General features: G+C 39.8%; 1 protein-coding gene across 2 annotated transcripts in view; it reads right to left on the bottom strand.

Moving 5' to 3' along the window:
- Nucleotides 1-300: 300 nt before the first annotated feature.
- The window catches only part of LOC140225854 (protein Lilipod-like), a 29,825-nt gene continuing 13,443 nt past the window's right edge, over nucleotides 301-16,682 (bottom strand). Inside the window, exons 3-5 of one of the 2 annotated variants that reach the window (XM_072305814.1) lie at nucleotides 8,903-9,021; nucleotides 8,122-8,225; nucleotides 301-1,553 (exon numbers count right to left, since the gene is read on the bottom strand). In XM_072305814.1, coding sequence (XP_072161915.1) covers nucleotides 426-1,553; nucleotides 8,122-8,225; nucleotides 8,903-9,021 — 1,351 coding nt within the window. In that variant the 3' untranslated portion in view covers nucleotides 301-425. Of the gene's footprint in view, nucleotides 1,554-8,121; nucleotides 8,226-8,902; nucleotides 9,043-16,682 lie in introns of both variants that reach the window. The other variant, XM_072305813.1, reaches the window with a different exon arrangement.

The raw sequence follows: 16,682 nt of genomic DNA, 5'->3' as shown, positions 1-16,682 counted from the left end.
TTTTGATGTAGAGGTGGACTCTTAGGGTAGGGCGGGATATCCCCTCCATTTTGGCCTCATTTTGAGAGCTTTTTTTGCGCTTGGGAGTTGATTTCAGAGAAAACCAGTGGCACCATTGTGTTTCTCGCGAACTTTTACATAAGAAACAGCAGTCAAATCGCAAATCCCTCACACATGCAACATCTCCATTGCAGGGAGGGGGGGGGGGGGGGGGTGGGATTTTTGAAACATGCTCTTGCACATTCTCAATTTTACACTATCATGGAAATACGAGATATGAGACTAAATGACTGAAAAATATTGCGCTGTTCAAGGAGTATAATTGATTTAATGAGAAAGGGAAGTTAATTAATGAATACTATTAAGTGTTGCGAGTAAGACAGGAAGAAATAGAGTGCTTAAATGAAACAATTGAAACCTTCCATTTAAGACAAACATTTTTGACTAGATTTCTCCTTTGAGCTTGCAGATGTCTTAGGATTGATTTGGCTTTCGTTAAATAGTAATGAAAGTATGTCAATTAGACGTACATAGGTTTCTCTCCGGACAGGGGCTGTGAATTTATTCACTAAACATAAAGTTGCCGCTGCAGCAAATACAATATTGTAAAGAAAAACAATTTTAAAGTTACCTAACCATTCAATTTGACCAAAATCACCTAACAGGTCAAAATTTGTGATACCGAGGATTCTTGATAAGAGAGGTAAGGCAGAGCTGAGAATTACTAATAATGCACAGTTAGAAATGATGTGAGTTAGTGGAGTCTCTTTATTTTTTGGACGTACCTTCGTTAGTATGGGTAAAGAATATAGTCCAACGAAGGATGTTAAAATTAAAAAAAATATAAGAATGATTTCTACAGTTGCACCAATAGGGCCGAGTTTTGAAAGGGAACTAATGCCTAGTGTGAACTGCCTTGTACTAAGTGGTAAAGCTTTAATACCTATGAGTAATTCAAGGGTATTTTGAATAACTAATAAAACAGTCATAACAGTTAAAGCCAGCAATGATACCATTGCTATTGGATAAAGCAAATTTCTTTGCCAAAAAGCAGTTTGCTTTTTCATTTCTAGGACGGTTCGAGTTTTTTGGGCTACCTCTAATTTTTCTAATAGACCAGCTTGCAAAGCACCATTTTGAAGGTGTAAGACATTATCGCTGTTTGTGGCAGAAAACATTGGAGGGACTGATAAGTACGTCTTCCCTGTTTTTGTTGCTTGAATCAACTGCCTTTGAACTGTTTCCTCGTTCATTTTTGCAACTTCATACTTTTCATCTAAATCACTAAGAAACTGTGGTTTAATCAATACTCTTCCAACCAAAGAAAAAAGCCTTACAAACCCTAATGGTGTGCTAAGTAATAGCATTAAGACTCCAACAAATGAAATGCACGAGTACAGAAAAGGCAAATAGTAACTCCATAAATTTAGGAGTGTTTGAAAGCTTGAATTACTCCCATCAATCCAAGCGGATATTACATACATAAAGCCAAGAACAACAACACCCAACAGAAGTAATACTGTAAATGTCTCATAAACTCGTGACCAAACTCCCTGAAAAAATAAAGAGGAAAAAACAAGAATTAGCATAAATGGTTCAGTGAAATACATGGATTGTTCCAAATGTAGTGCAACAATTGCAATTACCAGTGTGAATGGACAATCTTTTGACATCTCATTCGACAAGTAACAAGAAATAGTTCTGAAAATTTAAAAATGCCTCTTCAAGCTCATTTCTTTGAAAAAATTTTGAGATGAAGTCTTTCCAGGCAATGCCCCCGCCCCCTTTTTTTTGCAATTCTTCCTGACATTTTCGGGATATTTTACAAGGGGAAAAAGGTGGTTCCTTCATTGACAAGGATAATGCACATATGACTCGAGCCTAACGACCAACCATTAACTGTGCTTAGCATTGTCAAATATTCCAGACCCTCCAAAGGCAATTTGCCTGAGAGAGTCTGACCCCCCAAAATAATAAATTCAAGCGCACAGTTCATAACTTGTTAATTTTTGAGGAAATGGGATTAATTTAATGTCAATTGATCAGAGATAATGTAAGCTTTAAAATGGGACCAAGATCAGCTCAGTGCTCAGTGGCTATTGAAGTTGTGGAACCACAGCATTAGTCTGAGAACTTCTTGTTGAAATCGTAGATGTTGATGTAATTTTCACATCAACAGATTCTTATCTATGTTAACAAAAAATTTGTTTAGTGCTTTCCTTGCTGAAGATGCGCACCTCTCAATGATTCTTGGTGATTCGGTGGTGGTTGATCAGTCATAAATGTAACAGCTCAAGTGGTGATTGGAATATATATGTTGAATGCAAACCAGGTGTTTCTTATTCAACCCCAGTATTTTCATGCAATTTTAAAGCTTTAAGGACACTCAACTTACAGTAAAATAAAACTAGATTCCTTATAATGTATGATCTTCGAAAAAACTAGTACTAGATTACTGACAGTGCTTATCTCATCACTGCTGGCAATATAACAATTCCGCTGCCTGATTGACATTGACAGAGATAGTGCTGGCCAACAGATTTTTTAAAGTTAGGAGCCCAGTAATCTAGGACACTCTTTTTTATACAGGGTTATCCAAAAGTCACCTACCACCCCTGTAACTTTTTTCCTAATTGAGATAGAAGTTTGAAACTTTGGGAACGAATCTTTCATTGGATTTTTGAAAATTTTAAAAACTTTTATCCCGTATGGGGGACTGATGTCACAGGTTTAGCAATCCTGCGGACCCCAGCTGGTAACCCCTGCCTCAAGGGGTAGTGGAGATGGTCACCGGCTTCAAGGCGTATGAACCACCCATTGGAAGGGCAGACAGGGCTCTCAGCTGTAGTGGAAGGCAACCTGTCTAGGAGAGGAAACTCCGAAATCAAACCCCGGTCCTCCAGGTTGGGGGTTGAGTCATCGGGCTAACTCCCCGATACTCGGAAAAAGGAATACTGTTAAAAGACCCAATAACAATTGCCTCGGTACAAATGGAAATAAACGGATTTATCGGAAAAAATTACGTAAACGGATGATGGTTTTTGGAACATGGAACGTACAAGGAATTTCTACGAAAATGACGGAAGTGGTATCGGAGATAGGGAGTCACGGATTTGATGTCACGGTATTAACAGAAACGAAGAAGAAAGGACAAGGCTCTGTAAGTGTAAAGGAATACGATTTGTTTTATAGTGGCGTGGAAAAAGATCAGCGAGCTCAACAGGGTGTTGCAATTCTTATTCGCAAGAGCCTACGGAAGTGCATCACTACATGGGAAGCTGTTAACCCCCGAATGATAAAGATGAATATGACAGTGTTTGGCCATAAAATCACCATTTTGGGAGTGTATGGAGTCAACGATGATTCCACTGTCGCAGTGAAGGACCAATTTTTCGAAGAATTGAACGAGGAAATTGGTAAGATTGGATCCAGGAGGGAAATCATTGTGTTGGGAGATCTCAATGGTAGAATAGGACGTCAAATTAAAAGTAAGATCGTCGGCCCTTTCGGAGAGGCGGCACTAAATGATAACGGAGCCCGTATCATTGACGTATGTGAGCAAAGGGACATGAAGGTGCTCAATGGGTTCTACCAACACAAGGATATCCATAAATTTACTTGGGTTCAGTCTACTCGCGGATTGAAATCAATCATTGATTATGTGGTTGTCAGACAAGACACGGGAATGAAGATTCAGCAAGTTAGAGTGTGGAGAGGTCTTTCCTGCGGCAGTGATCATTATTTCCTCGGGGCGAAAATAGCTTTCCCAGTGAAAGGGAGCCAGGAGACCAGGCAAGCACAGGAAGAAGTTCACCAACAAAAAGATCGTGTCAAGCTTGTAAACTATAACATTGACAGCTTGCAGCATCCAAGTGTAAGGGCTTTATATGGAAAGCGCTTGGATGAGAAGTTGGGCGAATCAAGGGACGGTGATACCGAACAGCAGTATCAGTTCCTGAAGGATTGCATTCACTCGGCAGCAATGGAAGCTCTTGGTGTCGCTGATGATAGGAAAGTTAGCGAAAAACCTTACTGGTGGGACGAAGAAATTGAGAAGGAGATTCAGGAGAAACGGAAAAAATATCATCAGTTCCTTTCCTCTAAAAAAACAGAAGACAAAGAGGCGTATAAAAAAGCTCAGACGCAGGTACGAAGGCTCATAACCAAGAAAAAGAACGAATCTTGGGAGAGGAGCTGTAACAAAATAGACACGTACATAGGAGGAAGGAAAAGCACTGAGAGCTGGAAGTTGCTGAAAGGGCTGCGAAGGGACATGAAGCGTGACTTAATATCTCCGATATCCATTGATAAACTGGAGGGGTATTTTAAAAATTTACTGACAGAAAGGCGACCTGAATTTCAAGATGGAGGCGTAAGCTTGGAGTATACTAACGATAATCATAACTTGGAGATCCATATGGAGGACGTGGTAAAGGCCGTACGAGAGCTGAAGAACGATAAAGCTCCAGGTCCGGGAAATATCCCTGCTGAGTTGATCAAGTGTGGAACCTGCAAGCTGTTTCAACGGTTGAGATACCTGATGCAAGATTGCTTGGACGGTGGAAAGGTACCGACAGAATGGAAAGAGTCTTGGGTGTCACCTATATACAAGAAGAAGGGTAGAAAAGATGAGTGTGATAACTATAGAGGACTGTCGGTTGCAGGTACCCTGAGCAAAGTGTATGGAAAAATCTTGAAAGCAAAAATTGAAGAGGAGTGGAAAGAACATGAAGCGGAAGAGCAAGCAGGTTTCAGAGCCGGTCGGTCAACGATTGATCACTTATTTACCATCATCCACGTCATAGAGAAAAAGAAGGGAGTTGGCCAGGAATTACATCTAGTGTTTGTGGATCTCCAGAAAGCTTACGATAGTGTGCCATTGATGAAACTTTGGGAAGCCTTGAACAAAAGGGGTTTTAGTGGGGGACTAATTAGTGCTATTAAGGAATTTTATGGTGGGGCTTTCTCTAGGGTTAAATCGCATGGGGAGTTATCGTTGGGGTTTTTAATTACTAAAGGACTGAAACAAGGGTGTTGTTTGTCGCCAACCTTATTTAAAGTGTACCTGGAAGAAGTTTTAAAGGAATGGAAAAGATGCTGTTCGGGAATGGGCGTCCCGCTACGTGAAGATGGCACCCTTTATACTCTGTGCTTTGCTGATGATCAGGTGGTAATAGCTCAGGACGAAGAAGATGCGAATTACATGACGCGGAAGCTAGTGGAAGTATACCGAAAGTGGGGAATGGAAGTAAATGTGGTTAAGACGGAGAAGTTGGTTATCGGTGGTGATCAGCAAAGCATTGAACTGGAGGATGGCCGGAAGATCCTGGACTGTGAAGAGTATAAATATCTCGGAGTTTGGTTAACTAAGGACGGAAATTTGGATCGGGCCATTAAAGATCGGAATGTGCAAGGCAGGAAAGCTATCGCGATGCTAAATGGGGTTCTCTGGGACCAGAGTATCTCCAAGGAGACCAAAAGGAAAATTTACAACGTCATCGTGAAGAGTATCGTAACTTACGGGAGTGAGGTCTGGCAACTCAAGAAAAGAACTGAAGACATGCTTAGGGCAACCGAGATGGACTTTTGGCGAAGGTCTGCTGGGATATCGAGAAGAGAGCGTATCCGCGATGAGAAGGGTACGCGAGATAATGGGTGTGGAGAAGGACATCGTGCACGATATCAGGTCCAAGCAGTTGGTCTGGTATGGACATGTGCGAAGGATGGCAGATGATCGGTTGCCCAAGCAGGTTTTCGATTGGGTTCCTCCCGGAAGGCGACGGCGTGGACGTCCTGTGAAAGGTTGGCGACAAGGGGTGGAGGAGGAAATCAGAAGGTGCCAATTGCCTGATGATCTCTGGGAGGATATAGGGGGCAATGGCGATTGGGCGTCGCAGAGCGCGAGGCGGCGCTATAAAAGCGGCTCTATGTAGGTATGTATGTATGTATGTAAAAACTTTAAAATGGCGGCGAAAAAATGACGGAAAATCCATATCACGGCTGTTTACCGATGGATTTGCACAAAAGTCAATACTCTGGTGGTTTTTGGCTCGAAAAAAATTAATCTTTCATTAGATTTTTGAAACATTGAATATCGTCAAAATGGTGGCGGAAAAATAACGGAAAATCCGCATCCACCATCGCCATTCGCATTTTTGCCGCCGTTTTAAAGTATTTAAAAATTTCAAAAATCCAATGAAAGATTCGTTCTTCTCGTGCTGAAATACCCCCGGATACCAAGTTTCATACAAATCCGACGATAGGCAGCCTAAATATCCACTTTCCGCTCTAAGCCGCCATTTTAACCGCCGCCATTTTGACAAGGACTGACATTTCCGGAAAACCAATCCCAGAATCGTTTGTCTCGTCCCGAAAAACCTTGGGATTCTGAGTTTCAGACCAATCCGTCGATAAAAAACGGAGATGCCAAATTTCCGCCATTTTGAACTTCGACCAGCCGCCATTTTGTCAAAAATCAACACTTTGACATGCGGTTTGCGCCAAAAATTTTCTTTTTTTATTATCTTTCGAATGAAGTATCACAAAAGGGGGGTTGCCATTTGAAAAAAAAGTTAGCCCCCGCCCCCCTTAAGGGGGGCCGCCTCCCAAAATTTTGGGGGGACCAAAAAGTTGCTACCTTAAACCGAGGAGCATTCCCAAAGTTTCAAACTTCTATCTCAATTAGAAAAAAAGTTACAGAGGTGGTAGGTGACTTTTGGATAACCCTGTATGTAGATAATATAAAGTAAGCTTGAAGAGTCATATTGTCATGTTATGGAGCCTAAATTGTGACAAACTTGATTCCTTCCCTCCCTCCCTCCCTGTTCACAACAGGACCAGTAAATTGAGGTGACGTCCATTTGGCGACTTGTCATTGAGTGAAATGGGAGGGCGATAGTGAGCATATTATTTGCACCCACCGACATCACTAGGTACACTTAAAAATTATTTAAGATGATCTTTCGCTTTCCACTATATTTCAAGAAGTACAAAAGATTTTAAGTAAAAGGGGAGCTCTGCCCCCACACCGCCTCGCGGTCCACCCCCTTGAAGTGTTTTGCACCTCAAGTCTTATGTGTAACACGATAATCTTATGATTTGGTATTGTAGGCTACCTATGATATGTGTATAGTATAGTGTGAATTTTTTTTGCGATATTCACTATTTTTGAGTTATTTGGAGACAAAATTGTACCCAGTGACGTTATATGGCTGTTAAGATTGTACATAGCACTTTCTGTTTTTTTTCTAAAGCTGGTTGTGGTGACTGCCACATTGAAGGATAGAGATTTTTTTAAGAATCTCAGTCCTAAAGTGCTCAGAAATTGGGGCATGGGCAAATGTTTATGTCATACAATATAATATATTATACAATATAATATATTATACTATTAGTGTAATACAGTTAATAAAAAAATGGTCCCTGGATCGAATCATGAGCTTGGGTGATTTGGCTTGTAATTTGGAAAGAAAAATTAGGGTCTCCCAAAATTTTAGGAGATCTCAAAAGTAGTTCCTTTTGGCCCAGGAGCACTCCCTAATTTTTAAGTTTCTAAATACAACAATGGAAGAGTAAACAGGGGGAAATGGTCTTTTATGAAACACTGTATGGTGCAAATATTCAACCACATGTAGAGCACTGTAAGAACTACAGAAGTCAAAGGAGGAACTCCGGCCAATTTTGGCAATACAAAGGTCGAAGGAATGTTCCCAATCAATTTAAAAGATAAAAGGGGTAAGTGCAGATTGGGTCCAATCTTGCTCGTAGCAAATGCCTTTGAAACTAGCCTCATTTGATCACTAAACAATGACCTATGAGCATCCATCCCACAGTATCAAGCAGCCCCCTCCCCCCAAAAAATTTTTTTGGAAGACACCGGGGGGGGGGGGGGGATGTTATACGAATTGTCCTTTTAAAAAAAATATCATTATGCTGTCATTGTCTTATGTTGTCTACAGCAACTTAGATTTTAAAAAGAAGTATAAATCCTTGCAACAAAAGTTTTCGTTGAGAGTCATTGAATTCAGTGTTTCTATATTCCGACTTGAGGAGCATTCTTACTAACCACCCCCCTACCAACCTATTATGAGAAACATTAGAGCTACTCTGAGGTACACTTACTTTCCGCTGGCCAGCAAATCCCTCCGATTCAGTGAAGAGGTAAGCAAAGGGTAAAAATATAAAGAGAGAGAGGTTTGATGAGAGGAAAACGACATTCCATAGACCTGAAATTTAAATCACAAAGAATTATAAATGTATCACAATCATTTTCATTGTCAAGGAGATAAATAATCGATAGACTAAATTAGCTAAAAAAGAGAAACAAATCTTTGCTTTTTTTTGGGGGGGGGGGGGGGGCATTTACCTACGTTTCTTAGGATAAAATAAAGTTAAAAAGTTAAATTTGCAATGAAAAAAAATCGTCTCAGGCTTTAATCAGATGGTGCAAAAAATGCTGATGTCCATTTTTCCTAACTTTGAAGGAACTGGAAAAACTACTAGCTTTTCCATCACAAGATTGAATGCTAAATGAGAGATAATTACTCTGATAGTAAACTGTAGAAAAGGGTTTGTACTGGTCCTCTCCTTGCCAAAACTGAGTAAGGAAAATCATATCTTGGAGGAGACTTATTAGTAAAACATAGAAAAAAACAAGCCCCCCTAGATTTTCTGAAAAAATAATTCATACAGAGATGAAACTAAATCTACTCAGGTATGAACACATAGTTAGAAATATGAATTATGATGAGGAAGGAAACTTTAGTTCTGATACTTGAAACAAATAATTTCGAAATATTGAATAATATAAAAGAATAAATATGACATTATTTAAAATTGAGAACCGACAATGAAATAAACAAGTCATGAAACTATTGAATAAAATAGAACAGAAAAAATTTACCTTGAATAAGGGAGTGATTCAACCATTTCACATAGTAACTGTTGGGGTACAAAAGGAGTACTTCATTGCTGGCAATGGAAAATGGGAGCAGCAATGCAGCACAAATTGCAACAGAGAGGCTGAAAGTACAAAGTGCAAGACTGCAACAGAAATACAACGCTAAAAAATACATTACCGACTCATTCACAAAAATATATTATGAACCGGGGACAAAAAGAGAAATAACACTCAATATATTTAACGTAAACAACTAGATAAGTAGGTACCATCACTTTCAACCCAGCATCTAGTCCTTAAGTATTTTACCTTTGATCCTTAAATTCTATTTTGTTCAGATATTTTTTCTTATTCTCGTTTAATTTTGTTATTTCATTTGCATTTTCTTTTCTCCTGACATCCTACTCTATTTTTTGAACCCTATTTCACCTTCTACTACATATAAGGATCCGATGATGATAGTAGGGTGAAAATGGCAACTTGACCAGGTAAAAAATCCAACAGCGTTGCAGGATGGTGCAGAAAAATACGAATTAAATTACAGTGTTGTATGATGATTATTGTTCAATATGGCAACGCTGTAAAGAAGTAAGTATTGCATGTTGCCCCTTCAATATGCGGGTTATTCAATGGTGTAATGTAGCCCCTTCAATATGCTGGATAAGCAATGGCGTATTCTTCAAGATAGCGGTTACAGCGTTGCCGGACGGTGCACTTAAAGAAATGATTTAATTATTGGTGAAATTTTGCAACATCGAATTTTACAGTGTTGCCAGATGCTGCAAGAAATTAGTCAATTTTTCGATACAATGTTGTCAGATTGTGCAAAAAAATTCGGATTTTCGGACTTGTAAACATTTTCGGTTTCGAAAGACCGTCTCACTGTGGGCCAGATCGTGTCCGTAGTGGCGCGAAATGCAATTTTTCGACATTTTTTTTTCCACATCAGAGCTATCTTAATCGATGCTCAGATACCTACTGATAACGAAATTACATGGGAATATCTAAAATATTCATTATATCTGCGGTTTCCACGTAGATAGATATGCAGCATGTGGAATGTGATGAACCCAGATTTCTGCAACCTGAGGCGCGCGTTGTATACTCGCTTATTTCACAGAGCACTCGTGAACCTCAAACCATTATATGCATCTGACTGGTAAACTCCATTGCATGACGAGTATTTTCGCTTTTGCAGATCCGAAAAATATAGATTTTTAGCTGCAGGGCATGAGATCAAAGTTGCCCGAAAAATAAGCCTTAAAAAATGAATTTTTCAGAATATTGTAGACTGGGAAAGTGTCATTGCGGTTCGTTGCGCGGTTCTCTCTGGTATTTTTAGAAAGCACATATCCTAGAGATACCATATACCAAAGCACAAACGGTACAAACCGGTACAACCATATTTGTCGGATGCTTATTTGAGGCGACCTCCAATTTCCGCGAAAATCAGATGTAGAGGTTTTAAGGAACTACGTTACACAGTAAAGCGGCCAATGAAATATTTCAACACAAATTCATGTTTTAAGGGTTTTTAAGGTTTCTAATAGCATTTCTCGCTCTTTCGATACTTTAGGGTGGAAGGAGGGGGAGGGGGAGGCCGACCAAAATCAGACAGTCAAAAATTTTTTATGGTTAACAATTTTCTTGAGCTCAGTAAATAATGATAATTTTTTTACATCCGTTCACGCATTCAGCCCAAATAGGACTGGTTTTAAACCAATTTGGCAATGAATAGGAAAATTCTACAGTCACATGGCACGTAAGTTTAGAGTGAGTTGACCGTCGCTCACACCAATATAACTGATGAAATTTCAATTTCATTGTTAGACTGAAAGTAATGTAATATCGTATGATTGAAGTCACTCAGATAACTAAATATTGACTTCTTTAAATACAACTATGCCTATTTTAGTGTTACACCCCTCCTAAAAGCTATTGTCATCGTGTAAATAATGTGTTATTTTAGGTAAGTAACGGTATCCTGAGCTGTGTACGAGTCGGTTCTTGTTATTGCGTTATTTTCATACCAATATTAATGTTTGATCGAATTAAGAGAATTCGATATAGAATCCTCCTCTCCCTTGAAGATATCATCCTCAAGCACGCAAGATTGCATAAAGTACAGTTCAACAGAGAAGTTGAAATTTCAGCAGTTATATTGGTGTCAGCGACGGTCAACTCACTCTAAACTTAGGTGCCATGTGACTGTAGAATTTTCCTATTCATTGCCAAATTGGTTTAAAACCAGTCCTATTTGGGCTGAATGCGTGAACGGATGTAAAAAAATTATTACTAATTATTTACTAAGCTCAAGAAAATTGTTAACCATAAAAAATTTTTGACTGTCTGATTTTGGTCGGCCTCCCCCTCCCCCTCCATCCACCCTAAAGTATCGAAAGAGCGAGAAATGCTATTAGAAACCTTAAAAACCCTTAAAACATGAATTTGTGTTGAAATATTTCATTGGCCGCTTTACTGTGTAACGTAGTTCCTTAAAACCTCTACATCTGATTTTCGCGGAAATTGGAGGTCGCCTCAAATAAGCATCCGACAAATATGGTTGTACCGGTTTGTACCGTTTGTGCTTTGGTATATGGTATCTCTAGGATATGTGCTTTCTAAAAATACCAGAGAGAACCGCGCAACGAACCGCAATGACACTTTCCCAGTCTACAATATTCTGAAAAATTCATTTTTTAAGGCTTATTTTTCGGGCAACTTTGATCTCATGCCCTGCAGCTAAAAATCAATATTTTTCGGATCTGCAAAACCGAAAATATTCTCCTTCCAATAGAATTACAAGGTTAGATGATAAGATTGCATTTTCCGGTTCGATGATTGTGTTTTTCCCCCATTTTATAAGAGCACAAGATCCTCTTTTTTATCGAGCAATTTCTTCAGCTTTCGACGTCCAAAACCTACATTTAGACATTTTTGCCGGTTTTTTTGACACAAAATTTGGAAAGAGGGAATCAAATTACCCTAGGAATCATCATGTTTTGAACGATATGCTTGATCTAGCGGGAGTTATCAATTAAGCGCCGCTACGGACACGATCTGGCCCACCGTGTGTCTCCTACAGTATGGGCCTGGTATCGGAGACTGGAGAGTGGGGTCTGATTCGGGAAATTGAAAAATTTTCGGAAAATTACCCTCCTCCGATCCGCCGCGGACGGATGCGATTCTTTTCCATTATCGAAGATCGGAAAACTGTACGGACCGAATTTCGATACGACTTTTTGTTTTCGAGATTTCGGACTTGTAAAATTTTCGGCTTCGAAAGACCGTATCTTACAGTATGGGTCTGGTATCGGAGACTGGAGAGTAGGGTCTGATTCGGGAATTTCCATTTTCAGTAGTGTGCGCTTGGAGATGCGTATGGGAACCTTGTGTTTTGCGATGTGCGACTGGGATTGGATATTGCAATATTCAGTTTGATGAATTAAACATTTTTATTATTCTACAATTTGGTACAATAAACAGAAAAATCATATAAAGAAAAGAAAGCTATACAAGTTAAAATAATCCATGCTGATACATCCCAGTATCACCCGTTGGACATACATCGGGCACAGAGACAGCGTTCTGAATAATTTTGCGCGCTCTAAGTTGTAAGGGAATAAGATGAGTGACTTATATCTTCATTGTGAGAAAATGGAACACCTCGACCGCTCGACTGTAACTCATAAAAATGGGTACGAGCCCAACTTAAAAACGTGCAATCATCTTCAAACTTGCACGAGGTGACCCCTCAGGTGTTGTCTGATAAGTAAACCAAGAATTCTCCGACATTTTTACTTGTGGAGCGAATGGCAGCGGTCGGCTTCATGTTGACCATTCTGCGAGTTTAAATGAAAGAACTCCGTACTCCATCTCATAAAATTGGGTACGAGCCCAACTTAAAAACGTGCAATCATCAGTTTGATTCATCAAACTGAATATTGCAATATCCAATCCCAGTCGCACATCGCAAAACACAAGGTTCCCATACGCATCTCCAAGCGCACACTACTGAAAATGGAAATTCCCGAATCAGACCCTACTCTCCAGTCTCCGATACCAGATCCATACTGTAAGATACGGTCTTTTGAAGCCGAAAATTTTACAAGTCCGAAATCTCGAAAACAAAAAGTCGTATCGAAATTCGGTCCGTACAGTTTTCCGATCTTCGATAATGGAAAAGAATCGCATCCGTCCGCGGCGGATCGGAGGACGGTAATTTTCCGAAAAATTTTTAATTTCCGTCTCAGACCCTACTCTTCAGTCTCCGATACCAGACCCTTGCTGTAAGATACGGTCTTTCAACTTTGAAAATTTTTACAAGTCTGAAAATTGGAATTTTATTTGCACAATCTGACAACATTGTATCGAAAAATTAACTAACTTCTTGAACCATCTGGCAACACTGTAAAATGCGATGTTGCAAAATTTCACCCCTTAATAAATAATTTATTTACGTGCACCGTCCGGCAACGCTGTAACCGCCATCTTGAAGAATACACAATTGCATATCCAGCATATTGAAGGGGCTACATTACACCATTGAATAACCCGCATATTGAAGGGGCAACATGCAATACTTTCTTCTTTACAGCGTTGCCATATTGAACAATAATCATCATACAACACTGTAATTTAATTCGTACTTTTCTGCACCATCCTGCAACGCTGTTGTATTTTTTACCTGGTCAAGTCGCCATTTTCACCCTACTGATGATGGCGTGAAGTCATCAAAGTGGCCATCAATAATTTGAAAGTTTGATTAAAAATTGAATATTATAAATTTAAAAAAAGTAAATAAAAATTTGGCTCAAGTCAGGGCCTGCTAAACTAAATTAGCTATTATTCAGAGTTAAACCGTTTCATTAATATGGTGTTTTCTTCATATTCACATATTCCGCCACTAGAGCGCAGCATGCGATTGCCCAGCCGTTAGGGCAACTTATCGTAGCAGCAACCCTGAATATACTGTAACGTCGTCCTAGAACCTGTCACGCAGTCAGCATTGTCATCTCACACAAACATCATAACTAACAATATTCGCGAATTTTTAAGATGTGTGAATTAAAAGCGAAGGAAAAGTTGTGGACCAATTGACTGTGGCGATTGACTGACTTCAATGAGGGTTATTCAAAATCGGTGATTTCGCCCCCCACGTGGATTTTGTCCAGAGTTGGATATGTTGTTCTCCATCACAAGACACGCCTTCTTCCGGCAATGGTAGGTTCAAAAACAATTTTCCCCGCGCGCTACAGCGCTGCAAAGTTGAAAACGTGACAATTCCGTAGGTGGCATTAAATTTCAGCTATGAAGCCGCGGTTTAGACGAAAATTTTCTGAAGGATGAGCACTTTAAAGATATGTTTAAGTATGCTTTTAATATTTTAGTAATATTATCATGCATTGTTGCAAATTTTTTATTTTAAATTGATCAATATTCATAAATCCGCAAATATCTGGAAAGAGCTCCATTTTTATTTGAATAAAAAGTTGTCTAATCAATAGTTCGTTTGATTTCTCATCCATCGATATATTATACCTTGCATGGAAATTTTTTGCTCGCTAGGTATGACCATTTATGTAAACGGCTTTTTGAGGCGACGATGCTTGTTGACTCCAGGCAGATAGGAACTTTAGCCTAAAAAACACCGAGGACCAATAGTTCAAAGGTTTCCTGTGTAATTTCAGACTCTGGATTTGAATTTTAACTTTTTTTTAACCTCAGCGGCTGGGTCGGTTAGGGGTTGCCCTGACGACCCTTCACCGGCTTATGGCCGTTACCGTACCGGTATTCAAGAGAACGCCTTTCATGGGGTGCTACTTCGGCACTCCTCCTGTTGGAAACATATGTAGGAATGTGTTGGGTATAGTTCTATTGTTCATTTTGGACGCCTCTCTCGCCCTATATCACATTTTTTGCAGAACGGTTACAAACCATTGGGGTACAAACCATTAGGATTCATGGAGTTTAAACACTTCCATGCAATGCTGAATCAGAAAGTTGACATCTTGCACATTTTTTTAGCACCTGGAAAATGCTGATTGAAAACGGCCGTTCCTACTTTCCCATTTCTTTTTTTTCCAAGTGGGTGATTTCACGTGGAAAATACAATCCAAACATGGGTGCCTGATTCGCAAACCCTTAAAATTTAACCATTAGTACTCTTAGTATATTTGCATAGAGTAGTCTACAGGGTTATCCAGAAGTCTGGGACCCTCCTTATAACTTTTGAACAAAAAATGCTAGAGATTTGAAATTTGGGGAATATTCCTAGGTCAAAGGGAACTACTTTTTGGCGTACCCAAAATTTTGGGGGGCGCCCCCTCCTGAGGGGGGGCGGACCCTAACTTTTTTTTTTCAAATGGGAACCCCTATCTTGTGATACATCATTCGAAAGGGCTTAAAAAAAGAAAACTTTTGACGCAAACCGATTGTCGATACCTCCATTTTTAACAAAATGGCGGCCAAAAAATGGCGGCTCATTCAAAAGTCTGGGCCTCCGCTCATAACTCATGAACAAAAAATGCTAGGGATTCGAAATTTGGGGAATATTCCTAGGTGAAAGGGAACTACTTTTTGGCGTACCCAAAATTTCGGGGGGCGGCCCCCCTGAGGGGGGGGCGGACCCTAACCCTTTTTTTTTCAAATAGGAACCCCTATCTTGTGATACATCATTCGAAAGGGCTTGAAAAAAGAAAACTTTTGGCGCAAACCAATTGTCGATACCTCAATTTTTAACAAAATGGCGGCCAAAAAATGGCGGAAATGCGGATTTTGGTTATTTACCGTCGTTGGGAACTTATTTTCCCGCCATTTTTCGGCCGCCATCTTGGAAAAGCTCGGGTATTTTGCAAATCCAATATCGTATTTGTTTTTTTCGTGCCCGAAAACCTGTGGAAACCAAGTTTCAAGCGAATCCGACGGTAAATAACCAAAAAAACGCATTTCCGCCATTTTTTGGCCGCCATTTTGTTAAAAATTGAGGTATCGACAATTGGTTTGCGCCAAAAGTTTTCTTTTTTCAAGCCCTTTCGAATGATGTATCACAAGATAGGGGTTCCTATTTGAAAAAAAAGGGTTAGGGTCCGCCCCCCCCTCAGGGGGGCCGCCCCCCGAAATTTTGGGTACGCCAAAAAGTAGTTCCCTTTCACCTAGGAATATTCCCCAAATTTCGAATCCCTAGCATTTTTTGTTCATGAGTTATGAGCGGAGGCCCAGACTTTTGAATGAGCCGCCATTTTTTGGCCGCCATTTTGTTAAAAATGGAGGTATCGACAATCGGTTTGCGCCAAAAGTTTTCTTTTTTTAAGCCCTTTCGAATGATGTATCACAAGATAGGGGTTCCCATTTGAAAAAAAAAAGTTAGGGTCCGCCCCCCCTCAGGGGGGCGCCCCCCAAAATTTTGGGTACGCCAAAAAGTAGTTCCCTTTGACCTAGGAATATTCCCCAAATTTCAAATCTCTATCATTTTTTAGTCAAAAGTTATAAGGGGGGTCCCAGACTTCTGGATAACCCTGTATACAACCAACTTCATCCAAATTACCTAGAAAAATTTTCTATCGTTTTGAGGTCAAATAAAGCATGTCTGATGTCTGATGAAAGAGTCTGAGTTAAAGAGAAAAACTTCGATTATGAGAAGTTCAACGCAATTCGAGTTTTCTAAAGTCAAGATGCTATTGCAGGCCTTCACAAACAGCTTGAGTTGGTTTAACCACATAAAAAAGATACAACATTGGATGATCTTTGAAAGAGGTTCAGTAAATTTTCATTGTCCGACCGA

Source organism: Bemisia tabaci, unplaced genomic scaffold (assembly GCF_918797505.1).
Source record: "Bemisia tabaci unplaced genomic scaffold, PGI_BMITA_v3".
NCBI lineage: Eukaryota > Metazoa > Arthropoda > Insecta > Hemiptera > Aleyrodidae > Bemisia > Bemisia tabaci.
Note: the sequence above shows the minus strand (reverse complement) of the source record. Positions and strands in the feature narration are given on the sequence as shown.